Below are 20,848 nucleotides of genomic sequence, written 5' to 3'. Positions count from 1 at the left end.
AGCAGTTAGAGCGCACATCTAGCACTCCCCTGACCTGGGCTCCATTCTTGGCACCACAGGGCCACCCTGGCACTGCCAACTGTGGCCCTGGAGGCCCTCAGAGTGGCCTGAGTACCTGCAGCACTACAAAAGCATCTCATCCTCCTGCCTTTTGCTGAACCAACCGCCCAGATGGCCAAGACTTGCTTTGTGAGGCTCCCAGACCTTTTTTTTGGGAGGGGCGGGGAGGATGGCCACACTCAACAATGCTCAGGAGCTACTCCTGGCTTTGCACTCAGGAACTACTCTCAGCGGTGCTCAGGGGACCATATGGGATGCTGGAAATTGAACCCGAGTCAGCTGCGTGCAAGGCAAACGCCCTACCCTCTGTGCTATCACTCTAGCCCTGCTCCCGGGCCTTCCTAGCACTGTTTCTCGCCACCCTTCAAATAAAAATAAATTAAGTTTTAGTGTTTATTTTATATTTGACTAATGGTACTCTGCATGAACTGAGTGATTTTCAAAAATCTAAAACAAAATCACTGGAGAGATAGCACAGTGGGTAGGGCATTTGCCTTGCATTCGGCCAACCTGGGTTTGATTCCTCCATCTCTCTCGGAGAGCCCGGCAAGCTACCGAGAGTATCCCACTCACACGGCAGAGCCTGGCAAGCTACCCGTGGCATATTTGATATGCCAAAAACAGTAACAACTAGTCTCACAATGGAGACGTTACTGGTGCCCGATCGAGCAAATCGATGAATAACAGGACAACAGTGCTACAGTGCAGTGCTAACCATACGAAAAAAAAAAAACTAACCACATTAAATTCTTCTGGGTAAATATCAATAAACAGCCAAATGACTCTTGACAGATAAAAAGGTTCCCCACCCTGAATGAAGTAGTTTCGTTATTTTTATTACTTGGTTCAAAGTAATGAAGCTGATTCGTAATCAAAATGAAAAGCAGATCAGGAGCCAAAGAGAGAGTTCTATAGGCCAAGGGTATTTTGCCGGCAGAAGGCCTCGGGTTTATGCCGAGCACCTCATCTTCTCCCGAGAACTTCCAGGATAGATCCTCCATATCCCCTAAGCACCACTGGGTGTGACCAACAACACAAAATAAACTGATCAATACTATTTACTTTTGATCCCTAATATGCATTCTGCATTATTTCTCTTTTCTAGAAGGCCCTATTACCACAGCAAACACAGCCAACATTATGGAGTTACAAAGTTGACTTTACTGTCAGTTAACTATTGTGAAGAATTTCACAAGTATTAAGTTATAAAATAAATGCCTAGAAAAATGAGTAAGTTGCTACAAAAATATCTTGCAAGTTTTGAAAACAAAAAGCATCACTAAAACTAAGTATGTGATTAAAAAAATTAACTGCTACCCCAGCATTATATAATGCATTAAAATGTTACAGAGTCCATTAATTCCTTCTATACATTCAAAATTTGGGATTTATTTATCAAATACACTTTATATAAATATAACTGGGCTTAATTTTTGCTAACCAATCATTCTAGTTGGATGAAATGAAGATAGCCAGTTTTAACTCTTCATGGAAAATCCCGGTGCTAAGTTTTAAGAAAACAGGGCTGGATTAAAGAACTGGCACATAACCTAGTATGAGTCACTGAATGATTACAGAGCAGAGGGAAGAAGGAAAAAGAGTTTCAAGGAGAAGTATACATATTACATTTTAGATGCTGATTAAGAAAACAACAGATTGGCAGAGAAGGAAGTAGCATGGCCAGGCAATAAGGGCAGCATTAATAAAGCTAACCTAGAAGTGAGAGACAGGCTGGGAAGGAAGGCAAGGAACAGGTCCTGAAAAGCTTCATTTCTTCATGGAATATGTGGATTGAGTTTATTCCTCTCTTGAAATTTTCAAAGCATCTCTTCAAAACTGTCTTACTTAGCAGTTAAAGAAGTTGAGGTTCAGAGAGATTAATTTCAACATGGCCAAAGAATCAATAACACAACTTGAATTCAAACATTTGTATCTGATGCCATAAGCTTATTCTACTGTAAGAATCATGTAATACAGGGGTGGAGACCATCAAGCCCAGGCACCATATAAGGCCCAGTGAAATAATATGGTTTGTCCCTGATACATGTTTCTCATCTTCGACTGTTCCTACCTGTCCGCCTGTACCAAATGGCCCACAAATGATTTTACAAACATCCAACTGGTTCTTGACAGATAAAAAGGTTTCCCCACCCTGAATAAAAGGTCAAAATGACTGGGGGAAGAGTAGGATGCAGATAACGAGTGGATCAACCATAGTGCCCCAAAGTAGAGAGAGAGTAAGGAGGAAACTGCACAGAGGCAGGGGTTGGGACAGGAGGGGTGGCAGGAAGGATGCTGGGGACATGGTGGTGGAAAATATACACCGGTGGAGGGATGGGTGTTCTATCATTGTATGACTGAAACTCAATCATGAAAGCTTTGCAACTATGTCTCATGGTGATTGAATAAAAAATAAAAATTTAAAAATCATCAAAAACAAAAAGAATTAACAATAACTAAAGACAAATATTTGTCATTAAAAATTGTACAAAATGGGGGGGAGGGATATTGGGTTTACTGGTGGTGGAGAATGGGCACTGGTGAAGGGATGGGTTATCGAACTTTGTATGGGGGAAACATGAGCACAAAGATGTATGGATCTGTAACTGTACCCTCACGATGACTCTCTAATTAAAAATAAACTAAAAAAAAAATTGTACAAAATGCCTGCCAAAGAGGCAGGCAAGGGGCGGGGTTGGGGGTGATGGGAGGAGTCCTTCGGATATAGGTGCTGGGAAATGTACACAGGTGGAGGGACGAGTGTTGGAATACTGTATGACTGAAATTCAATCATGAATGGCTTTGTAATGCTCTAAAATTTTTTTTTTTAAAAACTGTGCAAAACAAAAAACTCTTGGTGCATGAGGAGACTGATGTCCATGTGTTTTGATAACCAGAGAAGTTGTGGCACACTTGAAATAATGACAATTCCAATTTAAAATTTTCAGATGCATATTTTGTCTGTGGCAATTTAAATAGAAATTTGTATTCATTTGACTAATATAAAAAAAAGAGTAATCAAACCAGAACATCTCAAAGGCAGGTTTACCTTAAAAAATAAACAACTGAAACAATATACGTAGGGTCAGAGAGCACACACTTTGTATCAGGAGGTCTGGGTTCAAGCCACAGCAATACATCAGATCCCCGGGTCACTGCACAGGAGCCCCTAAGCACCACAGTGGATGACCAAAAAGTGTTGATCTTAAACAGAATACTGTTAAAACCCTGAACTCCTCCTGTCTTTCAGTACGAGAAAAAATGTTTCTCTATGCACAGCCATTGAACTGTGAGCATTTGCTACTGCTTTATGTTCTATTTCTACAATATTTTCTTCGGTATTATATTATCACCTCTATTTTGCTTCTACACTGGGGTTATCAAAATATTTATTCAGTTCCTTATAGGACTTGGAAAAAATAGCATGTAAACAACCAGAAGCTTGATCTTATTGCATTGTGTGTTCAAAAAAAGAATATAAATATTTGATACTAACAAATCAGTGTTAATGTTTTAAGTGTGATAGCTCTGTACCTAACTGGACGAACCCTCCAAGAAACACACGGGGGCCGGATAGTAAAGCAGGTAGGGCACTTGCTTGGCATGCAGCTGCCCTGGATTTGGTTCCCTGGGTACCACCTGATCCCTGTGCACAGAGCCAGGAGTAAGCCCTTCTGTGTGCCCCAAAACCCCCAAAATAAAATAGGCACAAATTAATTTCCATTTACTAATTCCACATGACCTAAATGTGCCATATGACATACTGAGGTATATTAGTGATTATAAATTTCTAAGTATTTTCAGAAAATGCTCAGAATTTACTAGGCTACTAACTCAAGTACAAATCCCTGGAATGAAAGAATTAAATCCTAAGTTAACTATTAAATCTTCGTTTCTTTTTAAATAACAAATAACATCTTCACTTTGTATTTGCAAAAATATATGCTTCCTACACATTCAACATACCCTAAAAGTATATATTTTGGATACAAAAACATTAATGAGCCCTGTATAGATGGATAGAACAGCAAAGGAGTGAGGAGTAGTAATAATAATTCTGGAACTACCTTTGTTTAAAATCTAAATATAAAACATAAATACCACAAAATATTATCAAGATGGGAGAAAGCTTTAGAAATTTGGGGAACCTGAGCATTTTATCAAAAACTTGCATTAGAATACCTTATAATTCTCCTGTCATTAATCAGTGATGTAAGCTTGAGCAAGTTACTTAATTTGAGTCTCAATTTCAACATCTATAATGATGGTAATTATTAGCTTTTCTGTTTACATTGGAAAGAACACATGGCTTACTTACAACATAAAAATGCCTTATAGGGGCTGGAATGATAGTCCAGTGGATAGGGCATTTGCCTTGCATGCAGCTGACCTGGGTTTGATTCCCAGCATCCCATATAGTCCCCTGAGCACCACCAGGTGTAATTCCTGAGTGCATGAGCCAGAGGTAACCCCTGTGCATCGCTGAGTGTGACACACACACACAAAAAAAAAAGCCTTATAGATTGCAAAGCACAACAAAATGTGTAATAAGAGCTATATGTATATATGAATAAATGATAGGAATAATAAGAAGAGAATACTAAGTCATCTGTCTTACAAGCTAGAGGAAAACTTTTCCAACTTAGATAAAAGGGAAGAGAGAAAAAAGTCTTTCTGATGTACAAAGTTCAAAAATAATTCACTCTCCTCCCCCCAAAAACAATGCACATTGATTTTCACTCAATTTTAGTTCCTTTATACTTCAACCTTATCTATCAACCAGGTGCTCAGGTGCTCACAAGAAACAATACTCAATATAATTTCTCTGGGTACATCAAATTGCAATTCTCTCACTTGTTGGTTCTTAGTCATCCTCTACATGCTTTCTTATACTTCGAGCATACTTTCATATTCCCAAATAGTAGTTTCTATATACTAAACTGTCAACTCATTTACTTACATGTAGAAATTCGCCAATCTCCACTATACCTAGATTTACAACCCTGTTAACTACAACTTACTCATGAAACTGAAACTGAATAATTTTCATTCTTTTTCCTCTAAGCAATCTTACCTCATGAATACAGCTATTTCATCATATGCTGCTGATATTCTAAAACAAAGATTACTGTTTCACTTTTTTGATCACTCTAAGTAATTTAAATTTATGAAACTAATTCATTTCATTGCAAACAGAAGCTGAAACCAGCTACAGCAAGTTAATGCCATCTGTTGTTAGCCTTCTTCTCTTCCTTGACCACTCAACTGTCACGCTGAACACTTCATTCCTTTTCTACTGCTAGATCAGTTTCAATTCATTCTAACATTCTTCCCATGATCATCCATCATCAAATAGCACATTACTACAGGCTTCCTGGTTCACATTAAAGCTTAAAAAATGGGCTACTGGGTCGAAGTGATAGTACAAGTAGGGCATTTGCCTTGTACGTGGCTGACCCAAGGTCAATCCCAAGCACTCCTGAGCCTGCCAGGAGTGACCCCTGAGTTCAGAGCCTCGAGTATTCCCTGAGCAACGCCCAGCACAGCCCAAAAGACAAACAAAAAGGGCTACTTAAGCTCTAGTCACAAAGCATGTGACTGTTAGAAGAGAATGTCTATTCAATTAGCTATTAACAGATGCAATGCAATTAATAAATCACTATCAAATCAAGGCATGTGTTCAATGTTGTGAAAACATAAAAAGTATTTTTTAAAGTACTACCAGGCTAAATCTAGGACTAGCAGTACAGGAGAACTAGTTACAAAGAAATTTTCAGAAGTACCTATTACTAAGTGTATTTCCAAAGAATATATTACCAAGTGTATTTAATAATTTAGTAACCAATTTACTGCCCTTAATTGGACTGTATCTTAAGCTGAACCCTACAGTGCAGTTTTAGCTTGAAAAAGTGGAATTCCCTGGAATATTCTCAGAACCTTTCCTCTTCAACACACAAATCTCTCTCTACCCACCACTCATTCTTCCTTCTCATTCTCCAACTACTCTACCTGTCTTATTTGATATTATTGTTACAACAACACATAGTGAATATATGCACATGGGTATGTGAAAGTGCTTTCTAAATTTGGGGGAGTTTACAAAAGGGGAAAAATTATAGGGTCGATCTTTCCCACTCCTCATGAACCCTTTCCATTAATCCCCACTGTGGCTTGCAGAGTAGATGCTCAGTGAATATGATTTAAAAACTTCTGGTGATACAGTAAGAATTACATAGTAAACCAATATTAAATATCTCATAAAAACTAAATTAAAAACAATTTTTCAGCATTACAACATTATGACCTACACATGAGGTGGTAGAGTGTAGTGGTTAAGACATTAAAGACAAACTGCCTGACCTCTAATCTACTCCTGTCACTTAATTAGCTGTGACCTTGGGCAAGTTACATAACCACTCAAGAGTCTCAATTCCTTCAACTGTAAAATGGGATAAAGTATCACCCAATTCCAAGTGCATTCTGGGGGGAAAAAAGCTGATAAAACGCTTAAACTAGAAAATGATGTATTCAAGAGTAGTTGTAGCATCATCACCAGAAAACACGGGTTCTTTTTAACCTGAAATACAAATGTCAATAACATCTTCCATCTGTGTGATGCCTTATAGTTACAAAAGTCCAGTATAGGAGGCAAGACCAGAAATGGAAGGAGCAAGTAAGTGCATTCAGAATTGCTTTTGGATACTCCTAATTTTCAATCCAGGCTTCGCCAATGACCAGTCATATGACCACCCACAGCTAATTAACAACAGGCAAGTTATCTCATCTCTCTGAGGCTCAACCACCTGATCCGTGAAATGCCAACACCGTCACCACCCGTCTCCCAGTCATGTCCCGAGGACTCAAGAGTCAAGCAACAAGCATCCTGTCCAGATAGTCTGTGTTTCTTTCCCCACAGCTCACATGAAGCGGCTAATTAATTCTCATCAAAGGTCATGAAGTCAACCCATATGAGAAACAAGTGAATTCATACGGGTCAACCTAATACTACACTCATTTACAGGTGGAGAAAAATAAACTCAGAGAGGTTAAATGATTGACTCAAGGTGATACAGTAAGGAACCAAAATGTATGCAGATTTAATCATTTTTCATTTCACCAGTTCACTAATTGATTGAGCCCTGCTCCAGGAAGGGGGTGTGTGTGTGCATGGAATGTGTATGAGCTACAATACACGCTGAACTACTAGAACCTGCAAGTTTTTGTTCTGCTTTATTAAAAAGAGAGGGGTTGACCTAGATTCCTAAGAACATACTCATTTAAAAAATTATCTGCAGCCTGTCTCTGTGTGTACTGGGAAGATTTAGGAAAATGAGAGGAAATAAAATATTAAAGACAGCATATACATAATTACACTAATTCATAGGGCACAACTGGATCTAATTAGAAACCTGCTAATTAGAAATAACCCAAAGCAGCTGAACACCAAATGCCCAACTCTGGTGAAAGACATTCAGCCTCATAGGCAAGCAGTCTAGAGGCATTAAAGTGGATAGTGTAAGTGCATCCACTTGGTTCACAAATAGATGCACTCAAAATAATAATTTACTTATCTTTCAAAGGAAGAAAAGGCTCTCCTCACAGTAGTAAAATTGTAGAACTGCTAAATTTACTTCTATACATTCCTCAAGGGCTTTCTGATTAGATTACATAACCATATTTAGCATACAATAGTTACCCAAGCATGAAAGGTTCTATCAAAATGCACAGTACTAGTAAATAAATAACAAATGTCAACAGAACAAGGCCCCATGAAACTGGTGGAATATTTAACAGTATCAAATATTTACTATGAAAGGTCTCCAAAACTATTCTGCCTCTTCTCTCCTTGAGTTATCATTCACTTTTTTAGTTTTCACGAACAACAAAATAATGACTTGAAACTGGGTCTTTCAATAGATTTACAAGAGCAGCGTTTTGTTTTAATCCTCTTATCGGCTTCTCCAATTATGTAATCATTCCTCCGCAAAAGATTACACGGTTTTCCCTCCACCGAAAGGAAGGAGTTGGGAGGGGGGGAACAGGTCGCCAGGGCAATGGGCTGCATTTGCAGGGCACTAAACGCTCTGTCTGCCACTGCAGGGGGGGTGGGGGGCAGCAGGACCTGGGCGCTCTGCATTTTCCAGCCCTTACCCTTTAGCCATCACAGATTGTCTTTAATTCCATAACTGGCAACTCTTCGCGGGCTGCAGATTCCACTTCAGAGCATCACTTTCGGAGTCCATGAAGGTCGTTGTTTCCCCCTCGGACGGTCGCAACCAGGTGTCCAGGCTGGAAGGGCAGGAGAGTTGCAGTGAGGGCCGCGCGGCTGCGCCTCCGCGCCCCGCCACGCCGACCCCGCTGGACCGCGCGGTGCCCGGGGCGCGGCGAGCAGAGCGCGCGGGCTCCATCCCCCGCGGGCTGCCCCGAAACCTCCCGGGGTGACCTCCACGCCGCGGCCAGGTGCCGAGCCCGGTGTCGCCACTCAGCACCCCGCTCCCCGCGGCCGCCGACTCCAGACGTGTCGCGGGAACTCTCTTTGGGGCACCCCCGCCCCGACCCCCGCGCGACTCCGGACCCCCCGCCCCCAGCCCCGGGCCGCCCGCGCCCCACCGACAAGTCCCGGGGCTCCGGGCTCACCGCCGCGGGCGTCGGGGCCGCGCGGTTAATGAGTAACGCGGCCGCGGGGCGGGCACGGAGCTCAGGCACCCGCCGCCGCCGCCCCGCCGCCCCGCACGCCCAGGGAAGGAGCGCGCCCCCCGGGGCCGCCCCGCCGGGCCCCGCACGCCCAGGGAAGGAGCGCGCCCCCCGGGGCCGCCCCGCCGGGCCCCGCACGCCCAGGGAAGGAGCGCGCCCCCCGGGGCCGCCCCGCCGGGCCCCGCGCGCCGCGCCGCACCTGCACCTGCCGCGGCCGCCCCTCCCGGCCGGCGGAGGGGGGCGGTGCTCGGCGCCCCGGGGCCGCCCCTCCCCCCCGCGGCCGCACTCACCTGCCGAGCCCTCGGTCGCGGCCGGGGCTCGCGGGGCGCTCGCAGAGGCAGCCGGAGGTGGCGGGGGGACGGCGGGGGACGCCGCGGCGGGCGCAGGGCGCGGGGAGCCGCGGAGGGAGCGCGGCACTGCGCGTGCGCCGGCAGCGGGGCCGGGAGCTGGGAGCGGCCCGGCCCCACGGAGGGAAGGCGGGGCGGGGGCGGGGCCGGCAGGGGCGCGAGGGGCCAACGCGCTCGCGCGCCCCCTGGCGCCCGGTGGAATCGTCGCGGGCGCCTGGGCGCGGGGCGGGGGGCGGGGGTGGCCCCCAGGTGTCTCCGCGGGCGGGTTTCCCTGGGAACTGGCGGGAGCCGCATCCTCAACCCCGTTGCCAAGGGCTCCCCTGGCGACCTCGGGTGAACTCGCCCGAGCGGGGAAAGGAGCCCTTCCGTGGTGACTTCGGATTAGTCGGCGCCGACCGAGACTCGGGTCCGGGGAGACCTCGCAGTGTCAGCGAGTGGGGTGTGTTGTGTGGGGGGAGAAGGCTGGGGGGGCGCGTGTATGGTGGGGGATGGGATGATAGGCTGCTAGAACCCACAGGACAACATTCCGGCAACTGCGAGAGCATTCGAGAATGTTATTTCTGTACCTGCCTCTTCTCTTGTGGTCCAACTCTTTTTTTTTTTTTTAAATCTAACTTCCACCCCATTCCCATTTTTGGTCCTCCAGGTAAGAAAAGTGAAAATGATGAGCGCTTGCAAACTCGCCAAACCTCATCAGAAAGAGTCGATCACTGTATGTCTGTTCACTCAAAAAGATAATATTCTATGTAATAAATGGGTGGTTTCACACCGATAGACTGTATATAGATCACAACTATTCGAGGCAGACAGCAAAGAATAAGTTATGCGTGTTGGAATATGAATAGAATTCCCAGGTTTGAATTCGCAGCCTACTGTGACAAACTTGGGCAAGTTGATTTTTCTCCTCTGTAAACGGAGTATGGAGAACCTACCTCTCTGATTCGTTGGGGAGATTTGTTGGTAATACATGTAAAGCAGCACTCGACAGGGTGCCACATAAATAATATCTGTTATTATTATCACAGTAATTATTCACCTAAACTTAAACAGAAACTAGAAAGCCATTAATTACTTCTTGTCACACCTCCAATATATCAAATCTTTTATTCTAATTTCCAAAATAATTCCTAAACTTATCTCTTATATTTGCTGCCACTAGCTGTGATATCATTAAAAAAAAAACAGATGTCTCCTGGGATATCTTTATTTATTTATGTATTGCTTTTTGGGTCACACCTGGCGATGCTCATAGGTTACTCCTGGCTCTGCACTCAGGAATTACTCCTGGGGGTGCTCTGGGGACCATATGGGATGCTGGGAATCGAACCCTGGTCGGCCTCGTGGAAGGCAAATGCCCTACCCACTGTGCTATCACTCCAGCCCCATGATATCACTTCTTAATGGACTCCTAACTCTTCTTTCTCACACAGTGTCACTTGAATGAATGTCATGCATTCTTCAAACACTAAGCTCCATCTGTGTGCTTAATGCAGGACACAGAAGAAAAAATCATTATAATTTTCACTACTAGGATTCAAACACCAGAAAATGTGTGTTTCAGTAACAACCAAACAGAACAAATGAACTCAACATTTATCATACTACTTATGTTCTCCACTCATACCATCTCTCTCATACATCCCGTCTTATGAATCTCTAATTTCATACTATATCCTGACCCTTCATGTTCTCCTTAACTAGCTAATTTCTTGATAACTACCCCAATGGAATAGCCCTGCATTATTCAGCACCAGCATCAATTTCCTTGTGATCACTTCCCTGTTGCTTGCCACCCAACCCTCTCCTATCCTCACATGGACTACGTGTCCTGAACTTTCTCCAGTAGCCATATTATCTCTCTCTAGCTCTTTTGAACCAGTAATTATAATGTGGTCCAATTTCTTAATTACTGTGAGCTTCTTGAGAACAGACTTGAAGACTAACTCAATAAATGCTATGTGAGTGAAAGGCATACATGCAGGTGCACTGTGTTGGTGTTAAACGTTTAGATTGTACATCCTAGATAGAATCTAAGATATAAGGCATCTACAAGAAGTACTAAGTAACAAATGCTTTACCATCTACAAGTCTTTTTAGAATGCAGTTCTATTAGAAAGGCTTTTATTCATGTACTTACCCAATGAGCACAGTATGAGAACAAGACAAGTGATATGGGTCCTACCCTTAATTGTAAATTGTTGCAGCAGAGAAACTGAGATGCATTAAAGTGTTACACTTGGTATTTGCATATTAAACACTCAGAATCTCAGTCTCCCAAATATATATTAAGCAAGTTAAGTTTAAAACATTAAGATTCAAAGTTAGATTGTTCATCCACTTGATAAAGAGACAGACAGCACAAATTCCAAAAGTATCATGATATTGTATTCATCTTAGGTTTACCTTCTTTCCCCTTCATTAAAATATTAAGTAAATTACCAATTAACATCAAAAACTAAATAAATTGGTTTTTCTCTTAAGGCTTTCCCATGCATATAGGCAGGGCTAGAAAACAAAGGAAATAGTTTTAAATATATAAAAATTTAAATTTGAAAATAAAATATCACTTAAAGGCTATTAACTGAGATAATTTTAACTGCCTGTTTGCCTTTTGTTTTCAAAGTTAAAAAATGTATTAACATACTAGTTTCCAGTTTCAAACTGACTTCACATCAACTGTCTCACAACATAGGTGTAAAGGTAAATAATTATTCATCATTACAACTGGGGATCTTGAAACACCAGATTTATGGCCCTAGTCTTTATAATGCAAGATAACATCTTACAATAAAATTAGGTTAAAACTCTTTAGGAAGCACTTTGAACTTCTATGTTCAGTACTCTGACATTCTAGAGACACTGCTGCTTATAAATAAATAAATGCTGGTTTAGGGAAAACTGTATCCAAAACAATCTATCATCTCCTTGTCTACAAAACAGTTACATGAAGACTTGCACTCATTGCTAACATTCCCATAAAGATTTGCTTTTTCAAGGCTTGAGAGATAGTGCCAAGGGCTATCTGAGCTTCTTTTGTCTGGTGGAAGCTCAGAAGCAACCTTTGAGCACTAGCTAGAAATAGCCCCTGAGCACCACTGGGTATGGCCCAAAACAACAATAACAAAACTTATTGCAAAACTTTTGCAACTCCTGTATTAAAGCAGAGCTGAAAACAAACAAACAACAACAAAAAAAACCTGAATCAGACCTATTTCTAATGCCATGCACAAAAGACAAATAAAAATGGATTAAGGACCTCATTATCAGACTTGAATCTATAAGATACATAGAGGAAAACATAGAAATTTCCATTGAAGCTCAAGGCATCTTCATAATGAAACATTACTGACCATGCAAGTTAAGCAAAGATAAATAAATGAACCTACATTAAACTAAGAAGCTCCTGAACCTCCAAAGAAACGATAGCCAGGATACAAAGATAGTCCACAGAATAGGAAAAATTATTTACCCAACACCCATCTGATAAGGAGTTAGTGTCAAAGATATATGACACTGATAGAACTTTACAAAACAACATCTAACCCCCTTTTAAAAAATGAGGACAAGAAATGAACAGGAAATTCTTTTTTTTTTTAATTTTTATTTGTGAATCACTGTGAGGTACAGTTACAAACTTATGAACTTTCATGTTTGCATTTTGTTTACATCTCTACACCAGTGCCCATTCTCCTCCACCAATTTTCCCAGTATCCCTCCCAGCCTCCCACCCTATCCCCCCACCCCATCCCACCTCTGTGGCAGGGCATTCCCTTTTGTTCTCTCTCTCCTTGTGGGTGTTGTGGTTTGCAATAGAGTCACTGAGTGGCATCGTGTTTGGTCTATAGTCTATTTTGAGCACACATCTCCTATCCTGTGTGGGTCCTGGACACCACACTTTACCTGGTGTTCCGTTCTCTATCTGAGCTTCAGTGTGTGAGGCCAGCTTCTAAGCCTTGGAACCAACCTCCTGGTACTTGTCTCTACTATTCTTGGGTGTTAGTCTCCGATTCTGTTATTTTATATTCCACAGATGAGTGCAATCTTTCTATGTCTGTCTCTCTCTTTCTGACTCATTTCACTTAGCATGATACTTTCCATGTTGATCCACTTATACGCAAAGGTCATGACTTCATCTTTTCTAACAGCTGCATAGTATTCCATTGTGTAGATGTACCAAAGTTTCTTTAACCAGTCACCTGTTCTCGGGCACTTGGGTTTTTTCCAGATTCTGGCTATTGTAAACAGTACTGCAATGAACACTCAAGTGCAGATATCATTTCGACTATACTTTTTTGCCTCTCCAGGATATATTCCCAGGAGTGGTATCGCTGGGTCAAATGGGAGCTCAATTTCTAATTTTTTGAGAAGCGACCATACTCTTTCCAAAAGGGCTGAACCAGTCGACATTCCCACCAGCAGTGTAAGAGGGTCCCTTTCTCCCCACATCCACGCCAACAGCAGTTGTTTTTCGAACAGGAAATTCTTCAAAGAATAAACAAATTGCCAAAAGGCATATGGGGAAAAAATGCACTATATCGCTAATTATCAGAGAGATGTAAATCAAAACAACAATGAGATACCATCTCATGCCACAGAGCCTGGCACACACCAAAAGAACAAAAACAACCAATGTTGGCATGGATGTGGGGAGAAAGGAATTCTCATTCATAGCTGGTGGGAATGCCAACTGGTTTAGCCTTTTTGGAAAACAATATGAGCATTCCTCAAAAAAACTAGAAATTGAGCTTCCATATGACCCAACAATACTGCTCCTGGGAATATATCCTAGCAGCTCAAAAAGACAACACAGACAAGCTATCTGCAGTTCTGTTCACTGCAGTACTATTCACAATTGCCAGAATATGAAAACAACCCAAGCACCCAAGAACAGATGACTTGTTAAAAAAAAACTGGATAAAATAACTATGGTACACAATAATATCGACACAATGGAATACTACACAGATGCTAGGAAAAATGAAGTTGTGAAATTTCCATGTACATGGATAGACATGGAGAGTACCTTGCTGAGTAAAATGAGCCAGAGAGAAATGGGCAGACATAGAGTGATTTCACTCATTTGTGGAATATAAAACACTTAATATGAGACTAATACCCAAAGACAGTACAACTGAGGGTCCATGGTTGGCAGCTTGTCACAAGTTGCGGGGGTCAGGGGGTGTTTAGTTAGGACAGAGAAGAGACTACTGAGACAATGAGAGTTGGAAATAGTCACTCTGGACAAGAACTGAGTGCTAAAAGAGGTAAAATGATAATGTTTCCATGCCTGTATTGCAAACCATAATGCAAGAGGAGATATTGAGAGAGAGAGAGAGAGAGAGAGAGAGAGAGAGAGAGAGAAAAGCGCCTGCCATAGAGGCAGGCTGGATAGAGGGTGGCAGGAGAGAAACTGGGGACATTGGAGTGAGAAATGTGTACTGGTGAAGGGTTGGGTGTTGAACATTGTGTGACTGAAACCCAATCATGAACAACTTTGCAACTACCTTTTGGAATTAATTTTAAAAAAATAGCTGTACCTAAAGTGTTTTTCTAAAATGTCTTTCGGAGCTAATCTATTATCAGTTGCAGACTCCTCTGCATTCCCCAGCTCTTTTTTTCTGATTTGTAAAATGCAACAGAAAAATTTCAGGGTTGAAAGAAGGAGTTGACAAGAGAGCTTATCGGTGTTTCCCAGAGTAAATTCTATAGTCCCCAAGGAGGCTCTGGGGCTATACAGTAGTAGTATCCTTTGGTGTACACCGAAGGGGTGGGGGGGCTTTCTATTTGTTCACCTAAAGATGGAAGATTTCCAGGAAGCAAAGGCTCCCAAGTAAGTTTGGGAACCTCTTGCTTAGACTCTAGGAAATATAAACCCCTCAAAGGAGTCACCCTTGCTAGCTATATTCATATGACGAAATGCTTTGGAAAGTAAATTAACTTTATTCCACAAACTTCAAATTAAGTTTCACAAAGCTTCAAATTAAGCTTATTCCACACATAAACTGCAATCAATGAAACAAATATGTATGCATGGCTTCTCTGTGTTTAGCCTGTACATTACCTGCAGTAAGAGAGAAAGAAGCGAGGACACTCTCGCTCTTCCTAGGGCCTCAGGGCCAGGTGCCAGCCTCTTCCTGACACTTCGTCCTTCCAGAACCTCAGTGCAAAAATGTACATATTCCTAAATAATTGTCCCATTTTGCTTAGAGTTTGCAGTGATACCTTTTATTGACTACCTATTATTTAGAAAATTATCCTAAGCTATATTCCATTCTTGTAAAATTATTCTAAGTCATATTCACATGGATTGATTGATTCTGTGACAATTCAAAATTCAAATTAATAAGGGCTAGAGAGACAGTAGGGAGATAAGGCACTAGCTTGCTGGCCGCTGACCCTAGTTTGAATCCTTAGCACCACATATGATCCCCTGAGCACTGCTACAGTCAGACTAACTCCTGAGCACAAAGCCAGGAGTAGCCCCTGAGTACTGAATGTAGCCCAAAACCCCTCCCTAAAAGTAAATAAAATCTGCTTGGCAGTCACGCCCACAAGCTGCTCAGGTAATATATAATCTCATCAATGGCCATGATCTGGAGACTCAACAATAAATCTCACGAAAGAGAGCACAGAACAATACGCCATAGCCTTGCCGCCAGACCCCATGCCAGCTGTTTCATTCGGGGCAACCCAGAGGGAGGCGGGTGAGGCCCCTCCCTGCCCCAACGGCACAAGCCCCGGCAGCCAAGAACCTCCAGAACTCAACTGCTGTCATCCTCACAGCCACTCTCCACATGCTCGGATGGGCCTCACCCATGAGTGAACCTATTCCTGGACATCTCATACCTCACACCACTGATGGCAGAGTAGCACACCGCATTGATGGGGTTTAAAGAAAGGTTAGAAGGCAACCAATCTTAGGGGAAAATATATTTATACAGATATAGATAGAAGCACACAGGCTCAACCTTCAATAACATGTTACTAATCTCTTATAGAAGGGCTTATTGGCTCCTGGGTGAAATACAACAATCTTCACACACTTTTCTCTAAGAAACCCTTTTTAGATCATTTTTAGTGGATTATTCATAACAAGCAATACAAAATTATTTTGGTTCTCTTTGGGGGCAGGATTTGGGGCTCGGGATGGAAACATTCAAAATATGGCGGTGGGAAAGTATGATGGTGGTGGGATTGATGTTTGAATATTAAATGTAATCAAATATTGTGAACAACTTTATAAAATTAAATTAAAAATAAAAATAAATAAAGTACAGGGCTGGAGTGCTAGTACAGTGCGAAGGTCATTTGCCTTGCATGCAGCCAACCCAGGTTTGATCCCTGCCATCCTATATGGTCCCCTGGGCACCACCAGGAGTAGTTTCTGAGTGCAGAGCCAGAAATAACCCCTGAGAATTACTGAGTGTGACCAAAAAAGCAAAATTAATTAATTCAATGTTTTTTAGATAAGTTGACAGCTGGAACTGACTATGTAGAATTTGAGCCAATAAGATACAGGGGCTAAAATATTTGCGTTTCTTGCCACCATCCTAGTTTGATTCCTGATACTACATATGATGCCCTGCGCACCTCCAGAAGTGACCCTTCAGCTCACTTCAGAATCAGGAGTATCTTTTAAGAATTGTAAGTGTAGCCCAAGAACCCTCAAAACTTTCCAAAATAAAGGTTCCTTAAACAAACAACAACAACAACAACAAAAATGTTGCTCTCCTTTAAGTGTAGGCAGTTCAGGATTGGTTTAGGTAGATCTCTGACAGAAGAACACAGTTTCTATCTATGATGTGGCATCACTGTCCCTAATAGATAGGTTCTACCTATGGGTTCATAATGGTCATTTAATTTCCAACCATCTTGTTATATCAGAGAAAGAAGGAAGAGGCAGCAAAGAACTACCCCTTTATGAACACTTGCAAAAGTTGAATACATTATGATATTTATAACTCGTTTGTCAGAACTTAATCATGCGATGTCCCTATTGAATGGCTACATGTCCAGCCAAAAAAAAAAAGCCCCATGGTTCTCATATATACTGAAGAAGAAACAAAGTAGATATGGAGACAGCCAGCTATCATCTGAGAGCAGACATAGGATAAGACAAACATGATGAGGTAGAACATACCAAATGGAACAAAGGCATCGTCAGGAAAACATGATCTGTGTTCAGTGACGGTGAGTAAGGAAGATTAGTCAGCATATAAGACAATTGTTGGTAGGTGGGTAAACTTGGAAAGACAGGTGAGAGGAGGATTATGGGAGATTATAAATGCCAGTCTAAGGAATGTGGAATTTAATCATCCAAAGAGAATAAAAGATTTTGAACTAGGGAGTAAAGTGACCAAAACAATGCTTTAGAAAGGGTAATGTAATGGCAGTGCCAAGTGCCCTTGGATGGTGAATGACCAGGCAAGTAAGCTTCTATGAGATAGTGTCTATATTGCAATATAGGAAAGGAAAATAGTTTAAAAGATGAATTTGGGGCTGGAGTGATAGTACAGTGGGTAGGACATTTGCCTTACACACAGCCAACCCTGGTTCAGTTCCCAGCATCCCATATGGTCCCCTGAGCACCACCAGGAGTAATTTCTGGGTGCAGAGCCAGGAGTAACCCCTGTGTAACCCCTGTGTAACCCCTTTTTGTGATCCAAAAAGCCAAACAAAAAAGATGAATTTATGTAATACAATAGATATATCAGAGAATATATCTGATATTTCCAGGCTAGAATGACTGGATCCCACTCACTCAATTGCTCTATCTTTCTTTCCTATCCCTTCCTCTTTTTTCAAAATTTATCATGGGTTCCATGTGCCAATTTCTCCTTTCTCTAGAAACCTCTCCCAAACACAATCCAGGCACTATGTCCAGCACTTAACTTTTGGCTGATCTGAAGAACTGATTTGACTTCACTTTCCATATGCCATATTTAATTGGGTATACCAAATTAATAATAATAATAATAGTACAATCAACTATCTTTAATTGGATGTCACCAAAACCCTGCTTTCACATTTGGGGAGGAAATACAGCATCCGTTCTTCCAATCACCCATGCACAAGGACCATCCTAATACGCTCTCTGCTGTTCCTGCTTAATAAATGTGCAGCTGAAGCAAGCACTCTCTTTGTACTTGTTCAGCATCCTTTAGGAGTATCCTTCATTGCATTCAGTCCACCTCAGCATGGACCGAATTCCCTTCACTACAGGAGAGAATTAACAGACTTAGCCAGCAGAATCCTCCTTGTGATTCATTCAGGATAAGCAAATGAATTGAGCACAAGCAATTTTAAAAAGTCAATTCCTGAAATTTTGAAAATGAATCTATGAGGAATGCAGAAAAAAAATCTAACGTAAGCCTAAGATGTTGGCAGCCATCTCGCCACTTAATGGCAGTCATGAGAGGGAAGAACCAAGATCAAAGAAAACCAAGTGTAAGTCCTGATGGAATCATTAGAAGTCTAGCTGCGACGGAAGCTGGAAGCACCAATGTTTTTTTAGTTACGTGACTTCTTAATTTTCTCTTTGCTTAGGCAAGTTTGTGTTACATTTTCAACTAGATATATGGAAATATTGTGAGGAAGATAATTCCCAGCTCTTACAGCTTATCATCTACCTTTCAGTCATGCACAGACTGACGATACTGAGTTCTGATTAAATTTTACCTGTTTCAAAAATGTCAAACCTCTGTTCACAGGAATTATATAATTGGGAATACTCACAAATTTACTGTGAAAGTTATGAAAATAATTATGGATCCATAAAATATTAAAACTGGATGAGACTTCTCACGTTGCCACCTGTTTTCACAAAAGAGAAAACTGAGACCCTAAAAGGGCTAGAATGGGTAGGATTTTTGCTTTGCATGAGACAGTACCCAAGTTTAATCCCTAGTATTCCATATGGTCACTTGAGCATCACCAGAAGTAATTCCTGAATAACCCCAAAGCATCATTAGATTGATCCAAAACCAAAAATAAATATATATATTTTTTTCTTTTTGGGTCACACCCGGCAATGCACAGGGGTTACTCCTGGCTCTGCACTCAGGAATTACCACTGGCAGTGCTCAGGGGACCATATGGGATGCTGGGAATCGAACCTGGGTAGGCCGCGTGCAAGGCAAACGCCCTACCCACTGTGCTATCGCTCCAGCCCCAAATATATAAAAATTTAAAAAACAAAACAAAGCTGAGACCCAGAAATATAAAGTGATTTTTACAAAATTCCAAAAGTTACAGAGCTATTCTGTGCTGGTCTTAAGTCCAGATCTTTGGATCACTGTAGTTTTTATTTTCATTGTATCATTCTGACAATTGAATAGGACATCTAAAAAAAATTTTAATAGGTTTGACATACATAATACAAATTAGACAACTTCCTCTGAGGTGATAAGGATGAGATCATTTGGGGGACATGGGGGTACTAGAATATTCAGCAGGTTCTTATTTGAATAGATCACCTTTCTGCACAACATTGCTGAGACTCATGCATTGTACATTCAGTGAAACCAGCCATGCTGACTGGCCATTAATAACTGGAGCTGGCTGGATATTGAGCAAACATCCCTGGGTTATTAGACTGTACTGGAGAAGGTCAGTTCAACAATAGGGAGGGGTCCACAACAAGGGTTTCCCAGTCTTTGAGTGGAATTCGCTCAGGCAGTTTCTTCTCTTTGAAAATATGCATCTAACTATACACACAGAGAGTGATCGCACAAGCTCAGTTGGTAGTACAAATCAGAATAAACTATCCTTTAGGAGGCCTATTGTTCATCCTCATTATAGGAATACTGGGGCCCCATGTCTAGTAATAATCTAGTAATCTCCATATTTTTGCAACAATTCCTTTGCTTATTCATTTCCTTATTTACTGCATGTCTCTCTTACATGACAAATGCTCATTGGTTGCTAGGAGTATGACAGAGAATAAGATAATGCCCCTGCCTTGATGGCTCTCAGAATCTAACGGAAGAGACAGTCAATGCCAAAATAGATATGTAATAGGTGTTCAGTACTGATGCATGTAATGAAAAATAATAAAGTAGGATGCTGCACTGTATGAAAACTTGGTCACACAGACACAGATGGCAGTAAGAGAGACTGGAAGTATAGTCTCTGGATCAAAAGTTACTTGCCAGGAAAAAGTGATAACTAGTGTTATCCAAGAGAGGACACTAATAATGGTAGAGAGAAATCTGTTACATTATGCTGTATCAAATACATTCATGATTTTCTAAAATAACCTCCCATATGGCTAAATTGTCCCTAGGTAATATATTCCCAGCTAACCACAAACTATAATTTGTGTTTCATCTATCACTTTTTGGGGATTTGAGCCTTGTGCCTATTGAGCTCATTTTGATATTGCCATATATTGATATTTATTACATATCACTAGTGTGATAAATGTCATTCATTATTTTTGAGTTAGTGAGTTCTCCTTTCTTTAAGGAAAACATTGCTGCTTAAGTACTTTTCCCATTGCTATCTCAGCCAGTGTCATTAAAAATATATTAGAAAAACAGTTTATTCTATTACATATACCAAGATTTATCAGGCAAATGACTATGCCACTGTCCATCAGTCAGTTCATGTATTGGGTAGCACCCACAAGGTGCCACTGGTATGCCAAAAGCATCAAAATCACCCGTGGTACTTATTTAACCCTCATAAACTGGTGAATCTGTGCATTAGACCTATTTAGTGACACTTCCACAATACTGAAAGAAAAT

The 20,848-nt window shown here is 41.6% G+C and overlaps 1 protein-coding gene across 3 annotated transcripts in view; it reads right to left on the bottom strand.

The window, feature by feature from the left end:
* The window catches only part of RAB3IP (RAB3A interacting protein), a 45,270-nt gene extending 36,071 nt beyond the window's left edge, over positions 1-9,199 (bottom strand). For 2 of the 3 annotated variants that reach the window (XM_055118366.1, XM_055118369.1), the window contains exons 1-2: positions 9,045-9,199; positions 8,212-8,349 (exon numbers count right to left, since the gene is read on the bottom strand). In XM_055118366.1, coding sequence (XP_054974341.1) covers positions 8,212-8,222 — 11 coding nt within the window. In that variant the 5' untranslated portion in view covers positions 8,223-8,349; positions 9,045-9,199. Of the gene's footprint in view, positions 1-8,211; positions 8,350-8,697; positions 8,836-9,044 lie in introns of those variants that run through there. The other variant, XM_055118368.1, reaches the window with a different exon arrangement.
* Positions 9,200-20,848: the final 11,649 nt, after the last annotated feature.

Source organism: Sorex araneus, chromosome 10, assembly GCF_027595985.1.
Source record: "Sorex araneus isolate mSorAra2 chromosome 10, mSorAra2.pri, whole genome shotgun sequence".
NCBI lineage: Eukaryota > Metazoa > Chordata > Mammalia > Eulipotyphla > Soricidae > Sorex > Sorex araneus.
Note: the sequence above shows the minus strand (reverse complement) of the source record. Positions and strands in the feature narration are given on the sequence as shown.